This window comes from Amblyraja radiata, chromosome 3 (assembly GCF_010909765.2).
Source record: "Amblyraja radiata isolate CabotCenter1 chromosome 3, sAmbRad1.1.pri, whole genome shotgun sequence".
NCBI lineage: Eukaryota > Metazoa > Chordata > Chondrichthyes > Rajiformes > Rajidae > Amblyraja > Amblyraja radiata.
Genome location: NC_045958.1, coordinates 66,919,165 through 66,939,147, shown reverse-complemented (window position 1 = coordinate 66,939,147; position 19,983 = coordinate 66,919,165). Strand labels below are relative to the sequence as shown.

General features: G+C 45.0%; 1 protein-coding gene across 5 annotated transcripts in view; it reads right to left on the bottom strand.

Moving 5' to 3' along the window:
• kdm4c (lysine demethylase 4C) overlaps nucleotides 1-19,983 on the bottom strand; it is a 353,632-nt gene that overhangs the window by 49,179 nt on the left and 284,470 nt on the right. For all 5 annotated transcript variants that reach the window (XM_033017965.1, XM_033017969.1, XM_033017967.1 and 2 more), the window contains 2 exons: nucleotides 6,240-6,425; nucleotides 257-427 (listed from right to left, as the gene is read on the bottom strand). In XM_033017965.1, coding sequence (XP_032873856.1) covers nucleotides 257-427; nucleotides 6,240-6,425 — 357 coding nt within the window. The remainder of the gene's footprint in view (nucleotides 1-256; nucleotides 428-6,239; nucleotides 6,426-19,983) is intronic.

Sequence of the window (19,983 nt, the reverse complement as noted above, 5' to 3'; positions counted from 1 at the left end):
TAACTATCTTAAACCTAATCGAACTATGGTCACTGGTCCCAAAAGCCTCCTCCATAAACACTTTATTAACTTGCCCTTCCCAATTTCCCAATACTACATCCAGTATTGCCCTTTCACGTGTGGGGGCCTCTACATACTGCTTGAGAAAGCTCTCCTGGACACTTTTGAGGAATTGCACTCCTTTGTTTCAGCAACACTAAAGAGGGACTATTAAAATGTGTTACTTCTGTAGACTGAACCAAAACAAATTACTTACAGCAATATCCTCTGGATACAGATCGTCACTGAACGAGCCATCGTCAAATATGACCTCATAGAAAGTTTGAGAGGAAATTCCGGTGACACCACAACTGTAATATCTTCCATTCTTGTGCTTTGAGATGAGTGTTTGTCCAATTGCTAAGTCTTGGAATAGAGTTTTGTTTTTCTTTATTTTGAGGGGGAAAAAAGAAAGAGAAAATAAAAGTTTTGCCAAGAAATATATTAGTTCAATTACTGACCTAAACTAACTTGACAAAAAAATGTTTAACCATGCAGCAGAATATATTTTTCATTAATATAATATTTCCATGTAAGTTCACGTCTTCCATTATAACCTACAGAGCTGCATCAATGATCACCTTATTGTTACCGAAGTGAGAAGATAAAAAATCATTCGCATTAAGCGTATTTAAATTGCCCTGAACTTGCCTGACATTTCATTTAGCCAACAGCATTACATGAAGTTAAGCAACAAAACAAATTGCTAGAAGACTACCCCCCCGCAGATGCTTCTTGAACTAGTTCCTCCAGCAGATTGACATTTGTTTCAGATTCCACCACATGCAGTCTCTTGTGTCCCACATGCAAAATTAAAGCACAGGTTCAGTAAAGCACCATGTAAGTCAGTAAGTTTATTGGCCAAGTATTCACATACAAGGAATTTGCCTTGATGCTCCGCCCACAAGTAACAACATGACATACAGTGACAGTTACGAATGATTAAGAACACTAAACATTAATAATAATAAAATATTAATGATAAAACACCATTGATCAAGCATGTGAACCAACAAAATACCAGATCAAAGGGAGGCTACAGATTTTTGGCTGTTCAGTAGAGTAACTACTCGTGGATAAAAACTGTTTTATCCACATCCACTAACAGTAGTAGTGGAGTTGGGGATGGCATCAAACAGGAAATTAGAAATGCGTGCAACAAAGGTAAAACAGTTATAATGGGTGACTTCAATCTACATATAGATTGGGTGAATCAAATTGGCAAGGGTGCTGAGGAAGAGTATTTCTTGGAATGTATGCGGGATAGTTTTCTAAACCAACATGTAGAGGAACCAATGAGAGAGCAGGCTATTCTAGACTGGGTATTGAGTAATGAGGAAGGGTTAGTTAGCAGTCTTGTTGTGCGTGGCCCCTTGGGCAAGAGTGACCATAATATGGTTGAGTTCTTCATTAGGATGGAGAGTGACATCGTTAATTCAGAAACAAGGGTCCTGAAATTAATGAAAGGTAACTTTGTGGGTATGAGACGTGAATTGGCCAAGATAGACTGGCGATTGATTCTTAATGGGTTGACGGTGGATATGCAATGGAAGGCATTTAAAGTCTGCATGGATGAACTACAACAATTGTTCATCCCAGTTTGGCAAAAGAATAAATCAGGGGAGGTAGTGCATCCGTGGATAACAAGGGAAATCAGGGATAGTATCAAAACAAAAGATGAAGCGTACAAATTAGCCAGAAAATGCAGCCTACCAGAGGACTGGGAGAAATTCAGAGACCAGCAGAGGAGGACAAAGGGCTTAATTAGGAAAGGGAAAATAGATTATGAAAGAAAACTGGCAGGGAACATAAAAACTGACTGCAAAAGCTTTTATAGATATGTGAAGAGAAAAAGATTAGTTAAAACAAATGTAGGTCCCTTGCAGTCAGAAACGGGTGAATTGATCATGGGGAACAAGGACATGGCAGACCAATTGAATAACTACTTTGGTTCTGTCTTCAGAAATAGTGGATGCATTAGTGATAATATTTCAAAACTCTTTAGATTCTGGAGTAGTTCCTGAGGATTGGAGGGTAGCTAATGTAACACCACTTTTTAAAAAGGGAGGGAGAGAGAAAGTGGGGAATTACAGACCAGTTAGTCTAACGTCAGTAGTGGGGAAACTGCTAGAATCAGTTATTAAAGATGGGATAGCAGCACATTTGGAAAGTGGTGAAATCATTGGACAAAGTCAGCATGGATTTATGAAGGGTAAATCATCTCTGACGAATCTTATAGAATTTTTCGAGGATGTAACTAGTAGAGTGGATAAGGGAGAACCAGTGGATGTGTTATATCTGGACTTTCAGAAGGCTTTCGACAAGGTCCCACATAAGAGATTAGTATACAAACTTAAAGCACACGGTATTGGGGGTTCAGTATTGATGTGGATAGAGAACTGGCTGGCAGACAGGAAGCAAAGAGTAGGAGTAAACGGGTCCTTTTCACAATGGCAGGCAGTGACTAGTGGGGTACCGTAAGGCTCAGTTCTGGGACCCCAGCTATTTACGATTTATATTAATGATTTGGACGAGGGAATTGAATGCAACATCTCCAAGTTTGCGGATGACACGAAGCTGGGGGGCAGTGTTAGCTGTGAGGAGGATGCTAGGAGGCTGCAAGGTGACGTGGATAGGCTGGGTGAGTGGGCAAATGCATGGCAGATGCAGTATAATGTGGATAAATGTGAGGTTATCCACTTTGGTGGCAAAAACAGAAAAGTAGATTATTATCTGAATGGTGGCCGATTAGGAAAGGGGGAGATGCAACGAGACCTGGGTGTCATGGTACACCAGTCATTAAAAGTAGGCATGCAGGTGCAGCAGGCAGTGAAGAAGGCGAATGGTATGTTAGCATTCATAGCAAAAGGATTTGAGTATAGGAGCAGGGAGGTTCTACTGCAGTTGTACAGGGTCTAGGTGAGACCACACCTGGAGTATTGCGTACAGTTTTGGTCTCCTAATCTGAGGAAAGACATTCTTGCCATAGAGGGAGTACAGAGAAGGTTCACCAGACTGATTCCGAGAAGGTTCACCAGACTGATTCCTGGGATGTCAGGACTTTCATATGAAGAAAGACTGGATAGACTCGGTTTGTACTCGCTAGAATTTAGAAGATTGAGGGGGGATCTTATAGAAACATACAAAATTCTTAAGGGGTTGGACAGGCTAGATGCAGGAAGATTGTTTCCGATGTTGGGGAAGTCCAGAACAAGGGGTCACAGTTTAAGGATAAGGGGGAAATCTTTTAGGACCGAGATGAGGAAAACATTTTTCACACAGAGTGGTGAATCTCTGGAATTCTCTGCCACAGAAGGTAGTTGAGGCCAGTTTGTTGGCTATATTTAAGAGGGAGTTAGATGTGGCCCTTGTGGCTAAAGGGATCAGGGGGTATGGAGAGAAGGCAGGTACAGGATACTGAGTTGGATGATCAGCCATGATCATATTGAATGGCGGTGCAGGCTCGAAGGGCCGAATGGCCTACTCCTGCACCTATTTTCTATGTTTCTATGTTTTTATGTCTGGCTGTGGCAGCTTTGACAGTCCGGAGTCGCCTTCCAGAGGGAAGTGATTCAAAGAGTTTGTGGCCAGGGTGAGAGGGGTCAGAGATGATCTTGCCCGCTCGCATCCTGGCCCTCGCAGTGTACAGTTCATCAATGGGGGGAAGATTGCAGCCAATAACCTTCTCTGCTGATCGGACTATTCGCTGCAGCCTCCAGGTGTCGTGCTTGGTGGCTGAGCCAAACTAGACAATGATGGAGAAGGTGAGAACAGACTCTACGATGGCCGTGTAGAATTGGACAATCATTGCCTGTGGCAGATTGTGCTTCCTCAGCTGTCGTAGGAAGTACATCCTCTGTTGTGCTTTTTTGACTGTGGAGTCGATGGTAGCCTCTCACTTAAGGTCCTTGGAGATGATGGTTCCCAGGAACTTAAAAGATTCCACAGATGTGACTGTGGTGTTGTTGATGTTGAGTGGGGTGAGGGAAGGGGGAGCTCTCCTAAAGTCTACAACCAATTCCACTGTCTTAAGAGCATTGAGCTCCAGGTTGTTGCGATGGCACCAGGACGCCAGCTGTGACACTTCCTGTCTGAAGGCAGATTCCTCCACATCCTGGATCAGTCCAATCAGGGTTGTGTTGTCCGCAAACATGAGAAGCTTGACAGAGATGTCCAATCTTCTTTGAATGCATTTATGTTTAAAATATATATTTTTTAATTAATAGTTCAGATAAAGAGCAGTCTGTTACTTCAATTTTCTTTCTGGAGATATGTTAAAAAAAAAACATACATCTACATCATTCTGCATGTTTTCTAATTTGCTCCAATGACAAATAAAGTTACTTATTTTTTTTAAATTTTGGTTATCAAAATTAAAATCATCTGAGGTATTACATAACCAACTTGGGTTTTATAACCTAACTAGACTAAGTGGGACCCGTTAGGTCCCAGCATCACACGGGAGGGCTGGTCACCAACGCAATATTCCGCCTCTCCACCAATTCCAATATTGCTCGCCAGTGGGTGGGGCTTTATGTTGCGCTAGTATGGGTGCTGCGGGCCAAAGGTACTGGTTTCCAGATGGCTAATATAGACATTGTGGGCCGAATGGATTCTTGGGCTGGCAGCCAACTGTTGCAACGATTTTAAAAGCCAGGCCAAGACAAACAATTGGGCTGCAGCCACCCGACAACCAAAATTCATTTTGTGAACACAAACTTGTTAAAAAAAGGCGAGGCAAACAATTGGGCTGCAGCCACCTGACAACCAAAATTCATTTTGTGAACACAAACTTGTTAAAAAGGCGAGGCAAACAATTGGGCAGCAGCCACTTTTGCAGCCGCATCGAGGGGAGTCACCAATCAATCAATCAATCAATCAAGCACTTTATTCATCCCCGAGGGGCAATTTAAAGGGCGCATTACAGTAGCTTTTTAAAAAAGATAGGGACACAATCAACGAAGAGACAAACATTCAAAGCTACTCTCTGCACCAACCGGTCGACTGCACGAGCAGTGACCCGGCAAGGATTGGGTTGTCAGCAGCGATACAATAATAAAGAACACACAAAATGTAACACAAACATCCACCACAGCATTCATCACTGTGGTGGAAGGCACAAAAATGTGGCCAGTCCTCCTCCATTTCCCCCCCGTGGACAGGACCAGAGTCCAGAGTCAGTCCAGGATCGGCTCTTCCTCACCGGAGACCGCGGCTTTAAGTTGTTGTAGGCTGCAGGCCGGCGATCAAGATTTAAAGTCCCCGCCGCAGCCAGAAGCACCGTAGACTGCAGGGCCGGTGGTCGAAGCTCCCCTCCAGGGGTGATGGTAAGTCCATGCCGGCCCCGCGGTAGAAGTTGGCCGCGGGCCGGCAGTGATGGCTTCTTCTTCCCCCGGGTTCCCCACGAGGGATCCCGGGCTGTAGACGCCGCGCCAGCTGGAGCTCTGCTTAAGGCTGCGACTTCAGGCTGCCGGCTGCCCCAGGACAGCGAAACGGAGCGCTCCCCTCCAGCAAGCCCCAGCGAGGGTTCACCCGCTCCACGCCGAGAGTCCACGCTGCGCCCGCCGCTGAAGCCCCGGGCGCGTCTCCGGGAAAGGCCGCGCCGATCCTTGATGTTAGGCCACGGGGGAGGCGACCTGGAAAAAGTCGCCTCTCCATGGAGGAGGCGACCAAAACGGTTTCCCCCTTACCCCCCCGCACCACCCCCACACAAAACACACGAAGGAACATTAAATACATACTTTAAAACAAACTAAAAAAATGAAAAAGGTTGAAACAACTGATGCGCTGCTGACATGGCTGCTGCCAGAACAGCGCCCCCGGAGTGGAGTAGACGTGCATTTAGTGTTATTAGCAGCTCAGAGGGCTGTGAACCTCTCGCTTCCTGGGTCTGGCAGAGACTGAGTGAGGGACTACACTTCCAGGTTTTATAGTCCCTCCCCCCTGCTGCCAGCGGGGGCAGCAGAGAGAATGGCAATATTTTAAAAAACGTTAATATCTCTCTTATTTTTCATCGATGGGTGGCCAAAAATGACGGCCATAGGTGGCGGCGGTCTCTCGTAAATCGCAGCACAGTGGGCCAAAAGCGGTCAAGATCAGACTTTTAGTAATATATAAGATATATTATTAATAATTAAAATTCAAAATCTGCCAACAAACATTCTCATGTGAGAGCAAATGGAAGTGAATAAAATACTCACCACACTTGAATTTGTCTTGTGTCTGAAGCATGTGATGAGGACAACGTATGGCCAGTCATCTGGTTCCATTACGATGCCTGCTGCATGGGCACAGGTTACGTGGAAGGATGTTGGACAACGTCCATAAGAGCACTGAATACAAGCACCCAAAGTCTTCTTAGCTCTTTTTCTGCAGAAAACGCATTTCTGTAAGAGAAAAGAGTTAGGTTTAATTTTTAACCTAAATTTTTTTACCTAAAATCTCATAATTCTGCGTTTATCCAATGAAACACGCATTCATTATCACTTCAACGTAACATTAGTGACGGAGGAACAGTAACTGCAGACGTGGTGAAACCACATCTCAATTAAATTGGACAGAAAGTGCTGGAGAAACTCAGTGGGGCAGGCAGCATCTCTGGGTAACATGACTAGGTGATGTTTCAGTTCGGGACTCTTCTTCAGACTGGATCGCGACCCAAAACATCTCCTATCCATGTTCGCCAGAGATGCTGCCTGGCCAGCTGAGTTACTCCAGCACTTTGCATCTTGAAACCAGCATCTGCAATTTTTTGTTTCTCAATTAAATGAGCTGGGCCTAGCAATGGCAGAGACTGTTTATTGCAGTCAAATGCATGGTAAGAAAATGATGAATCAGACTCTTTTTGTCACCTTATCTTGTGGCAGTATTATTTTTGAACTATTGTTTATTATGTGAATCTTATTTGAAGTTTGGAAGTGGAAACATAAAACATCCTAGTTTCATAGTATAAAAATAATTATTTAACATGGAGGGATTGCACAAAATTATTGGAAGAGTTACTTTTGAATTTAGGTTCAAATCATTCAAAATTCCATGTTCTAAACTATTATCCTGTTTTGGGTTCTCACGTAAAGTACCAAATATAGCTGTTTATTGCATTTACAATCAATCTGTGATCGTCTGATAATTAATGGATTATCCCTTTATAATTTTGGGTACAAATTAAAAGAACATCCTAGAATATTTACAATGGACACAAGAATTACTGATGATAGTTTGATTTAAAAAGGTAAATACTGATGATTTAAAAAAAGGAACCAAGTACATAGATCATTGATAGTCGTAAATACTAATGGAAAGCTCTAATTGACTTCTTTATTACATCACAAAAGCAATGGAATATTAAAGCAAATAAATGTGACTGAAAGTATTCATAACATAACTCAAAGCTCAACTGGGTCAGAGCATCAGTACTCACTGCTCCATCTCAAGAATATTCTTGGAAAAAATCCAACAAAGATTCATCAGCATGAAATATGAAGTGAAAAGTCTGAGGTATTGTGAGAAACGGAGTGAATATATTATATTTTTGCAAAGAGAATTAACGAGGTGAATCTGACATTAATATTATGTTCCGAAACTGGACATGTTAAATATGGAATGCGTACAAAGAAACTGCAGATGCTGTTTTATACTGAAGATAGAATCCAAGTGCTGGAATTGAATGATCATGGAATGGTTCTTTCTTCAACCAGGGAAGTCCAAAGGAATGTAATGGTGCGAGTCCACCCAAGAGTGATCCAGAGTGAAAGAAAAAATCACACTCGTTGTTGTCTACGAGATTCCAAGTTTATGTTCACGAGTTTAAACGAGTTCCCACGTGTATGTCTAAGTTTGCCGTTTACTTCTAATTTCTGCGATGTACCAAGTTCCTCTCCCGAGTTACTCTTAAGCCAACCGTGAATGAAGGCCTGTTTTAAGTATCAAATAGTGGAGCTGGACAGCATCTCATACAGTAAGTATATTCTGATTCAGTATTGAAAGTTATTCAATTTCAGAACTTTAAAAAATTAGGCAGGATCTCGGCCCCGCACTCGCTGCCATTGTGCAGCAAGGAGGCGGTGGCGGCGAAGCAACAGTGTTAAAGAAGACAGCTCCATCTTGAATTTACTGCCAGGTCTACACACTGCGGGGAGACGGGAGATTAAATCTTTGAATGTGGACCGATGTCTCCACGCCTGCTCGTTCTAAGCGGAATATATTTTTAGTTGCCTTTTTGGTTTTATTCCTTGTTTTTGTTTATTCGCACACACATTTTTGTGTGAGGGTGTGAGAAGTCCATGCCGGGTGCCAGCCGGCCGCAGCCGCTGTTCTTTCACATCAGTTGCACATCAGATTGTTGGGAGACGGAGCTCAGGGTTCGCTTCCTGAGCTGCTTTGGTGCCCAGGCGTGAGTTGAGGTGGAGGGAGGTTGGGGTGGGGGGGGGGGGGGTATGCGCAGGCGTCATTAATCTGTCTGGGGTGACAAGGCTCTTAGGTTAGGCTGGGATCATTCTCTGCTCTCATCTCCCTCTTTCTGTGTGTGCATTAGCAGAGGGAACAGCGGTCTACCTCGCTGGGGCACAAGACCTCCACCGCCTGCCCCTTGCATCCATCAACTTGGTTGTTCCTTTGGTGCGCCTCATCTGCCCTGCTCCCATCCCAGCCCTGCCCCAGCTCTCTGCCCCATTCTCTTGGAAATGTCGCTTCCGCCGCTGTCCGGCTGGGTGGGTGGGTGGGTCTTCAGGGAGGGGGAGTGGGTACAAACCACCAAATCCATTCTCAAAAGTCGGGCAGAGCCGTGTAGAACTCACGTTTCTCTCTGCTTCATATACGTGGGAATTGCCTCAGTATGGTCACTCAGCGGGACAGGCAGCATCTCTGGAGAGAAGGAATGGGTGACGGGATGATGTTTCCAAAATTCTGCTGCGTCTTTGTGTTACTCCAGCACCGTGTGTTCACTTTTTGTCAACCAGCAGCCGCCCTTTCTTGTGTAGGACATTATTTGTATCCGTGGCAGTTGATTGTCGCTCCCTTCAGTTTCCCAGGGGGTCGGGATGGGACTGGAGTTGGGAGGGAAAGGTGGGGGAGGGAGGGGAGGGGGGGGGGTGAGGGAGGGGAGGGGAGTTGGGAGGGGGGGGTTGGGGTGACTTAGTATGGGAGACAAGTGTAGGAGAGGTGTACTGACTGTATGGGCAGGCACTTTGGTAGTGATTGCCCACCAGTCTCAAAAGCCTCTGTGTCTCCCTGTCCCTGGGATAGCAGGGGGCGATCAAACAGCACAATACCCCCCTCCTCCTACACGCCAACACGAAGTGAAATGATCCCAAGGCTTTAGCGTCAGAAACAGCGGGCAATCACCCGCCAAAACGAGAGATCATGCACTATTGTCAGTGTTTCTGTCTTTCTCCATCTCATTGTTGGCCCTGTCTGTCGCCACCCCCACCCCCATCACCACCCCTCTGCTTCCCGGCCATGTGTGTGACCCCTTCCCTCCGTTCTCCAGCTCCCCGCCCATTGCACCGGGCGCGGGGTCTTTGCACCATCTTCACGTCGGCGACGCCAGCAGGTCAGTGCCAGTCGCCCCGGGGCAGGTGCTCGGGGGCTCTCTCCCAGCGTGGCCCCGGACCGGGGGGGGGGGGGGATGGGAGTCAGCGGGCACGCCAGCTCTGCCACACCATGGGCCGCCACCAACCAAGCCACCCGTCCACGTCCACACGCTCGGTGGAGCTGAGACTGGGAACTGTACCGCAATTGCCCCCTCCCTCTGCAACTGCAAACAACCCCACTCTCCTGCTCATCTAACCCGCCCATCCCTTCTCTCTGGGTATTGAAGGCACTTCTGGTCTGCAGTGTGCAATAGTCACCAAAATACACTGCATCTTTAGAAAGGAAAAATAGAAAACATGTCAATCCCACTGGATAGGCCTTAGTCATGGTGCTTGGTTTCTTGGTTTCTTGGTCCTCCAAAATATTCCAAATTGAATTTAAACTGGAGGTGGTGGAGGGAGGACTTAAGCTAGAAAGGGTTATTGGGAAGAATGCTGTACAACACGGAAACAGGTCCTTCGGCCCAGCTTGGCCGTGCCGTCCAAGTTGGTGTCTTGGGATAGTCCTATTTGCCTGCATGTGGTCCATAGCCCTCTAAACCCTTCCCATCCATTTATCTGTCGTTAATAACCTCAAGAAAATATTATGTCTACGTGAGCCTGCTTCAGTTTCCTGGGTCCAACTCAGAGAGAAGTCTCCCCCCTTTCCAGGGTTAATCGCTCCACTGTTTATAATGCTCTCTGCATTATGAAGTCCTTGACAGTGAACCCCATGGGCAATCACTACCAAAGTGTCTGCCCACAGTCAGTACACTTGTCTCCCGTACTGTCACCCCCCCCCCCGCCCCCCCCCCCCCCCCCGCTCCCCCCCCCCCCCCCCCCACCTTTCCCTCCCAACTCCTGTCCCGTCCCGACCCCCTGGGAAACTGAAGGGAGCGACAATCAACTGCCACGGATACAAATAATGTCATACACAAGGGCAGATGCTGGTTGACAAAAAGTGAACACACGGTGCTGGAGTAACACAAAGACGCAGCAGAATTTTGGAAACGTCATCCCGTCACCCATTCCTTCTCTCCAGAGATGCTGCCTGTCCCGCTGAGTTAAAGAATGCACACGGTAGACTCACGAATCACTACGGTAAACTCACGGGCAACTACGTTCTTACAACGAGTTTAAATGTTTCAATTTTTAACTTCAAGAGTAAATTTGACTCGTGGAAATCAAAGTTTTTCAAGAGTTTAACAAGTTTCCCGGGTACCTGCCGTTAGCGCCACGAGTCGCTAAGTTGCGTCCACGAGTTCTGACGTTCCCGCTACGTTAATTGCACGTGATTAATACGAGTTTAATTTGTTTTAAACTCGTGGTCACTCGTGGGTCGTCTCGTACCGTGTGACAGGGGTTTAACTTTCTCGCAAGAATTGCTGAAATGAAACATTGTTTCTGGCTCTGAAATGCAAGGTCGTGTGAGAGCTTTAAAAAGGAATCACTATTTTATTTGGGAAATAAAAATATCTCACAATAAAAAGGAAAATTTGCATTGATTAAAATAGCATATTCACAAAAATAGAATAATGGAGACCAAAGGATCTGGTTTACAAGAAAAAAACAAAGTGCTGGAGCAATTCAGAGGATCAGGCCCCATCTGGAGGACATGGACACCTGACAGAGCCATTCTCTCTTGGCTTAAGAGAGAAGACAATTACAGCTTTTCATTAGCATTTACGACTATCAATGATCTATGTACCGAGTTCTTCAGACTTGGGTGATGTTTTGGAGCTGTATTCCATCTGTGTAGAGCCATTCCTATGCCTTCTCCGTAGGCAGTTGACAGGCCTGGCTTTACCGGGGCCGGGGGTGCAGGTGGTTCTTTCGGCCTACGAAGATGATGTCCTTTTGATGTTCACCGACCCTGTTGGCCTGCAGAGGTTGTGCGAGTGCCAGCAGGTTTTCTCAGCTGCATCCTCCGCCAGGATTAACTGGGGGAAGTGTTCTGGTCTCTTGGTGGGTTAGTGGGAGATGGACTCCCTGCTGGAGGAGATGACATCTTATGCGTGGAGCATCACGCACCTCCTCTACCTGGCGGTCTACCTGAGTCCAACTAAGGGGGCTTGGCCGGCGAACTGGCAGGAGCTGGAGGCGAAAGTCGTTGCCCGGCTAGGGCGTTGGTCAGGCCTCCTTGGCGTGCTCTTACCGGGGGAGAGCATTGTGTGAAAAATGTTTTTCTCATCTCGGTCCTAAAAGATTTCCCCCTTATCCTTAAACTGTGACCCTTGTTCTGGACTTCCCCAACATCGGGAACAATCTTCCTGCATCTAGCCTGTCCAACCCCTTAAGAATTTTGGAAGTTTCTATAAGATCCCCCCTCAATCTTCTAAATTCTAGCTAGTACAAGCCGAGTCTATCCAGTCTTTCTTGATATGAAAGTCCTGACATCCCAGGAATCAGTCTGGTGAACCTTCTCTGTACTCCATCTATGGCAAGAATGTCTTTCCTCAGATTAGGAGACTAAAACTGTATGCAATACTCCAGGTGTGGTCTCACCAAGACCCTGTACAACTGCAATAGAACCTCCCTGCTCCTATACTCAAATCCTTTTGCTATGAATGCTAACATACCATTCACTTTCTTCACTGCCTGCTGCACCTGCATGCCTACTTTCAATGACTGGTGTACCATGACACCCAGGCCTCGTTGCATCTCCCCTTTTCCTAATCGGCCACCATTCAGATAATAGTCTACTTTCCTGTTTTTGCCACCAAAGTGGATAACCTCACATTTATCCACATTATACTGCATCTGGCATGCATTTGCCCACTCATCCAGCCTATCCAAGTCACCTTGCAGCCTCCTAGCATCCTCCTCACAGCTAAAGCGGCCTTTTCACGGGGCGATTTGACGCAAGAGTTAACCGGAGTTTAACATCGTGGGAACCTCGTGCAATAACAGTGCGGCATTCGTGGACCACCGTGGACCACCGTAGCGCTAACGGCAGGTCATCGTGTAACTTGGTCACTCGGGAGAAAATTCAAGAAAGTTTGAATTTCTCCAAGAGTGACTTGTACACTTGTGGTTGAGTATTGCAACATTATATGAACGTAGTGGCCAGTGCGATATCCGTAATAACTCTTGCGGGTACCGTGGGAACTCCTGCGAACGGTGAACCCGGAAGCTGGACAGAGGGAACAGAAGGTGAGTAAAAATTATCTTATGTGGGATTGAATTTAAAAAATAAATAAAAATAAAGATTTGCATCCGCATATGGACATCAACATATTCATGAGTTATGTTAATGAGATTCAAGAAAATAACTATAATCTTTAAAAGGGACTTTAAAAGGGACTTTACTGAAAGGTTACGCATTTTTATGGTCCGTGAGAAATTTTTCACATGTACTTCTTTGAGAGATACAGGTCGGAGTCCTCGGGTCCAGGGGTCCGGAACGCTACCAATCAATGTTGTACAGAGACCCGTGTAAGGAGTGAACTGTACATGCTGGTTTAAACCGAAGACAGACACAAAAAGCTGGAGTAACTCAGCGAGTCAAGCAGCATCTCTGGAGAAAAAAAGCTGATGTTTCGGGACGAGACACATCTTCAGACTCAATTCCGATTAGGCTGTCTGAAGAAGGATTCCGGTGTTGGGGGAGTCCAGAACCAGGGTCCCAGTTTTACAGTCTACCGTGGGAACTCTTTAACTCAGTAAAGTAAAGTAGCCTTTATTGTCATATCAGCGCACAGGCAGCAGTTGACTGTTGCTCTATTCAGTTTCCCAGGGGGTCGGGACGGGACTGGAGTTGGGAGAGAAAGGTGGGGGAGTCGAGGGAGAGGAGGGGGAGACATATGGGGGTGTCTTCATTTACTGACGGCGGGTGTCTGTCACTGAAACAGGCAGGTGAGATTTCACATCCACCTTGTGTGTGCCTCTCTCTCTCTCTCTCTCTCTCTTACACAGGCTGAGAGACTCTGCCTCTGTGAGTGTACGTCTCTTTCTCCCCCTCTCCCACACACAGTAAGACCGAGGTACTGTGCTCAGTCCATCTGTGTCTCCCACATACACAGTAAAATATGTCTCCAAATGAGCCAATTCAACCAAGGGAGGATATATATAGTGTGTGAAAAAAAAAGTTACATCATTTGTGTCACGTGTAGTTCACGATGTTCATTCAAGATTTAACGGGAAAGCTCGGGAAAGGGACAAGTCACTCGCACAAATAGCAGAAATGCCGAGTACCGTGGGAACTCTTTATCTACTACCGTTATATCGTGCGAGACTCGTGCTGGACCACGACCTCTTCACTCTGGTGACATCTTGCGTCAACTCGCCCCGTGAAAAGGCCGCTTAACACTGCCCCCCAGCTTCGTGTTATCCGCAAACTTGGAGATGTTGCATTCAATTCCCTCGTCCAAATCATTAATATGTATTGTAAATAGCTGGGGACCCAGAACTGAGCCTTGCGGTACCCACTGCCTGCCATTGTGAAAAGGACCCGTTTACTCCTACTCTTTGCTTCCTGTCGGCCAGCCAGTTCTCTATCCACATCAATACTGAACCCCCAATACCGTGTGCTTTAAGTTTGTATACCGTGTGCTTTAAGTTTGTCGACACGCTAGGCAGGATTTACCTGGCTTTTATCAAGATATACTTAAAGCCTGAAATCTGGTCACCTTTAGCCAGGGCGGTGCTCCACAGGGCGAGGGAGGTGTTGTGGCTGTGAGGGGGACGGTCCTCACACTATCATGGTGGGTATCGAGGAGAGGCGTGTGCGTGTAGCGATTCCGGCCGAGCTTACCCCCGCTCCGTCGGAATTGCACATAGGACCTATGGCCTGGGTCCCTTCCCGAGAGCCGGCCCCACGCAACATGAGCCGCCTTTCCGAGTTGCCCAGCGTGCTGTTCCGTGACATAGAGAGGCGCGTACTGTACAGGCTGCCCCTGCACACTCTGCACTTCCTCACCCTTGTCGTCGGTCCGGGCACGCCCTGGCGGTCCGTGTTACCACCTGACATCCGGAGTGGTCCTCAGTGGAGGTCTCTCTATAAGGGAGTCCTCCCCCTTTACCTGGGGTGGTGAGTGCTGCACATGGCTGTGGCCCGTAACAGATACTTGAACCGGTTCACGGACTCGCTAGCCGCCTGTCACTTCTGCGGCGAGAAGGAGACAGTGTTCCATTTGTACATGCAGTGTGAGAGGTTGCAGCCCCTGTTCGACTATCTAAAGGGGCTGTTCCTCAAGTTTTGGCTACATTTTAGCCCCACACTCCTGATATTTGGGCACCCGGTACAGAGGGGAGAGGTCGGGAGGAAGGGGGGGGGATCTCCCTGTCCGTCTGCTCCTGGGCCTGGCCAAGATGGCCATTCGCGGGTCCAAGCAGCAGGTAGTCGACGGCCGCACCAGGGTTAACTGCCTGCCCCTTTTCTGGGCCTACGTCCGTGCCCGCGTGTCCCTGGAGAGGGAACATGCGATGTCCACGGGGTCTTGAGGCCTTCCGTCATTACTGGTCACCGCGGGTGGTTGAGTGTTTTGTTGATAAAGTTGCCGTTATATTAATTTGATGATTGTTTGTTTGTAAAATTGTCAACATAGGCAGTCTTTGATTGTGCTAATTTGTATATCTATTTTAATTTTTTTTAAATAAAAGTATTTGTATAATTAAAAAAAGGAATGTCCTGTCCTGCCTTGCAAGTGAATTGTGATGTCAGTCGGACTTTTTGTCTTAAAATAGGTGAGTTTGGGCTGTTTTTTAAATTTCAAGGATCAAAAAGTTCAGAAATATAGGTGGAATTGTGCCCAGATGACACTGACACTGACACACACACACACACACACAAAGAGTTTTAATAATATACTAGACCAAGTGCAGACCCATTGGGTCTGGTCCCCGAACGTGCTTCAGACCCTGAGTACGGGGAGGGAGGGGGTAGGGGGGGGGGAGGGAGGGGGTGGGGGGGGGGGAGGGGGGGGTGTTGTTACCGAACTGAACTCACTGTGGAATGATCAGAGACTGTGAGACCTGGCATCCTCGGCGCTTCTGACACGCCGGCTCTGTCACGCTCGCTGTTCCCCCGCTGCTTTTCGGCCGAGGGCGAAAAGCAGCGGTTGAAGTTACGATGTTTGGCTTGAGGCAGCGTGACAGAGCCGGGCCGGGCACCAGCGGTAGGGAAAAATTTTGGCGTTTTTCGAGCAGAGCCGGGCATCAGCAGCCGAAATGGAAAAAAAGACGGAGATGCAGTGTGTGGTGCTGGCGGACCAAGGAATCAAAGGCCGAATCTGACATACACACACACACACACACACACAGTTTTAATATATAGATAGATATCATCTTAGATCCTTCAACTTCCATATCAGAACTTTATTCTGTCTTCTTTAATCATCTATTTCTCTGAGGTCCACAACAATGGATCCTCTCCACCTCATTGTAAGCCCTTCCTCGACAGCAGAGTGTAGTCCTTAACCATGACAAAAGCACAGCCTCTTGGCCTCCCAGTCATGGCTGTAGAGAACAGTCCTAATCTATCCCTTACAAATACTCCACACCTTTTTAGTTTAATGTTTTCTTGTTCCACATGCCCAAAAGAGTACCACAAATTTCATAGCAAAAGGATTTGAGTATAAGAGCAGGGAGGTTCTACTGCAGTTGTACAGGGTCTTGGTGAGACCACACCTGGAGCATTGCATACAGTTTTGGTCTCCTAATCTGAGGAAAGACATTCTTGCCATAGAGGGAGTACAGAGAAGGTTCACCAGACTGATTCCTGGGATGGCAGGAATTTCATATGAAGAAAGACTGGATAGACTCGGCTTGTACACGCTAGAATTTAGAAGATTGAGGGGGGATCTTATAGAAACGTACAAAATTCTTAAGAGGTTGGACAGGCTAGATGCAGGAAGATTATTCCCAATGTTGGGGAAGTCCAGAACTAGGGGTCACAGTTTAAGGATAAGAGGGAAGTCTTTTAGGACCGAGATGAGAAAATCATTTTTTACACAGGTGAATCTGTGGAATTCTCTGCCACAAAAGATAGTTGAGGCCAGTTCATTGGCTATATTTAAGAGGGAGTTAGATGTGGCCCTTGTGGCTAAAGGGATCAGGTGGTATGGAGAGAAGGCAGGGATGGGATACTGAGTTGGATGATCAGCCATGATCATATTGAATGGCGGTGCAGGCTCGAAGGGCCGAATGGCCTACTCCTGCACCTATTTTCTATGTTTCTATGTTTCTAAATGAATTATCACAAGAAAAAAGCATTATTTCAAAATTCAGAAAATTTCCGACATAAACTTCCTTTCTTTTCATTGTAGAACTAAGCAACATCTCCGAACTACTTACTTTCATTATCCCATCGGCACTTTCAATAAAAGTTTTCAAGAAAGGAGAACAAACGAAAGTTTATTTTGGTTCAGTAAAACAGCTAGTGTTTTGAAATTTATTTGAGCAACTAACTAGTTAAACTACAGAACACCCTTTAAATGAAATGAAGGCCAGAGAATAGCCTCTTTGTTATTTGGGAAATAGATGTAATTGACATTTACAAAATAATGAAGAAATAATTTTATCTGTCATTTGTGCACATGTGTCTACTTATCTAACAAGACGATGAATTAGTAATATAAATATTTTAGATGAACTGTAAAACACTGCATATCTGACATTGTGATAGTTTGTCAGAGAACACAGATTATCTATGAAGTACATGAAAGATTTCAGGAAAGAAAAGCAGTGCATTGAGGTATTCGACATTGGAAGAGGAATGAAGAGACATTGGAAATTATGTTCAACAATATGTAACAAGTAGAAATGGAGAACTTAAAAGTAAAAACAAGAAAGGAAGAAAACGTGCACAATGCTGAGCAAAAACAAGAGGAATCTCCATTTATCCTGTGCCTGCAATGTTAAAAAATATTTATCAAAATTATCAAAATATTTGAATGTTGAGAAGAAAAAACATATGAAGATTTTTTGGAAAGACTACTAAATAAGTGGAAAGTGAAAAGGCAGACTTGCTTTGGGAAAGACTTCTATCTGCAGAAAATTGATTTAAAAATATTATTGGGTGTTATAAATTTGGAGAATTCTTTGCAACAATTGCAAAATCATATTAGATGTACAACACACTTCATAACTGTTAAGTGTTTGAGTGCATGCCTATTAGATGAATTTTAGATCATAACAATTGACTTTGCCATTGCCACCATTGCCAAAAATCAAGGCAACCAAATTGAAAAGAAATGTCAAATGATTCAGAAACTGGGTAAAAACTACTAATAGCCTTCAAACGGGCATAATATACTTAGCTTTCATGCAAAAACACTCCAAGTACCTTATATATTAAAGAATAATAATGTATCAGATGAAGACTTGGATTTAAAATGCAAATCGACACTGGGATCTGATCAAAAGCAACAGTATCCTTCTGCTAAATTTCTCCAGAGCACATCAATTCACAGCCCAGTGGATTGAAATGCAGGTAACAAAATTATTTTTGGGAAAATACTTAAGTCACAGGAATCGTGCAAATTACTCTTGTTCTATGCATATAACATCATCCATTCATTGTTAAAATCTATCTGCTAAACCCTTTGGTTCAGTGGTTGAATGCACCAAATATCACAGAAACTCAGTGGGCTTCTTATTTTAAACATCTTATTTTTAGAACTAGGGACTAAGCACAACTAATTAAAAAATGTTTCAAATGATCTATGAGAAATACTCGGCATCAATTTTCTCTGAATGTATCCAGGCTATGTTCATAAATGGAGAAAAATAAAAGGCCTTTTGGGATTAAGCAACCAGTTTGGCAGCACTTCCACCATCTAAATATTACACTCATGGGAAGAAAGGAACAGAGGGCTATGTTGGTGAAGTCAAAGGTAAAAGCCTGGAAATAATTGGCATAATAGCCTATTTTTGCACTGCAGGCACACATCTGTGGGAGACAAGATAAAAGTCACTCATTGATATTGAACCACCAGTTAACCGAATTTAGCATCAAGATGTAAAAACAAGGAACTGCCGCTGACCAGAAACTCAATTCGCTAAGCCATATATCTACCAGAACAGGTTGGCTATTTTGTAGTGAGGAATTCAACACCTGATACCCAAAGGCTCTCACCCTGCAAGAGATGTCAGATGTGTACTCTCCATTTATCTAGATAAGTACAGCTCCAACAACACTCAAGGAGGTCAGTGCTAAGCTACACACTTCACAGGCACCCCACCAATCACTCTGAACATTCATTTTAGTTTTGTTTTTAGTTTAGAGATACAGCGTGGAAACAGGCCCTTTGCCCACTGAGTCCACACCGACCAGCGATCCCCGCACATTAACACTATCCTACACACTAGGAACAATTTACACAAACACCAAGCCAATTAACCCACATACCTATACGTCTTTGGAGTGTGGGAGGAAACCGAAGATTTCAGATAAAACCCACGCGGTCACGGGGAGAACATACAAACTCTGTACAGATAGCACCCGTAGACGGGATCGAACCTGGGTCTCCGGCGCTGCAAGCGCTGTAAGGAAAGTACTATACCGCTGCGCCACCGTGGCCAAGGTCCGTCATGGTGGATGTACCACAAATGTAGTTCAGATAAATTAATTGATTTCCACACAGCAAACTAAAAAGCAGTAATTTTCCCTTTATTTGGAATCTTACAACGAACTTTGCTGTTACAATTCCTAATGTACTTAAGTATTCAGAAGGCAGTTCCCTTGACACCATATATACTCAAGTATTCAGAAGGTATATCCCTCAGCAGTGCCTGACCTAGCCAATAGATTTGACCTATCCTTCACATTTCTTTCTCGCACGAAGGATGAGTATGAAGGCCAAAATAGCATCTGTCAATCATTGGCCTTCATCCCTGTAAACACCAAAGATAAATCAGATCAAAGATTCTCTTCCAGACAGCTGTAACCACTTGTGAATTGACCCCTGACAGGTATAATCCTCACCCTTATAACTCATGGTTGTACCTTCTGTAAACTTCGAATGAGACATATTTTCAATGACTTCACTGGTGCAATGACCAAGAACTAGGTGCACAGAATGAAAAGATTTAGTGGGGAGAATGAGCAACAGAAAGGAAGACATAATATTCTTTCCAATTTTCTTTTCTAGACTGGTGCTTAGTTAAGCTTCGTCAATCACTGCAAAATTGAACTCCACAAGAATATTTTATAATTTCTTACAATACCATAATGAAGCTATTTATACATAACACATTTAGCTAAATGGAAGACAGATAAATCAGAATTATAATGACACAGGAACAAATTTAAAACCCAGACAGAGAAGATAGTCAATTTACCAATATACTGATTTACATCACTGTTCAAAAGATGTGCACTTTAATTGAGGTAAAATAAATACTTTAGCTTCAATGATAATTAAATCTGTAAAAC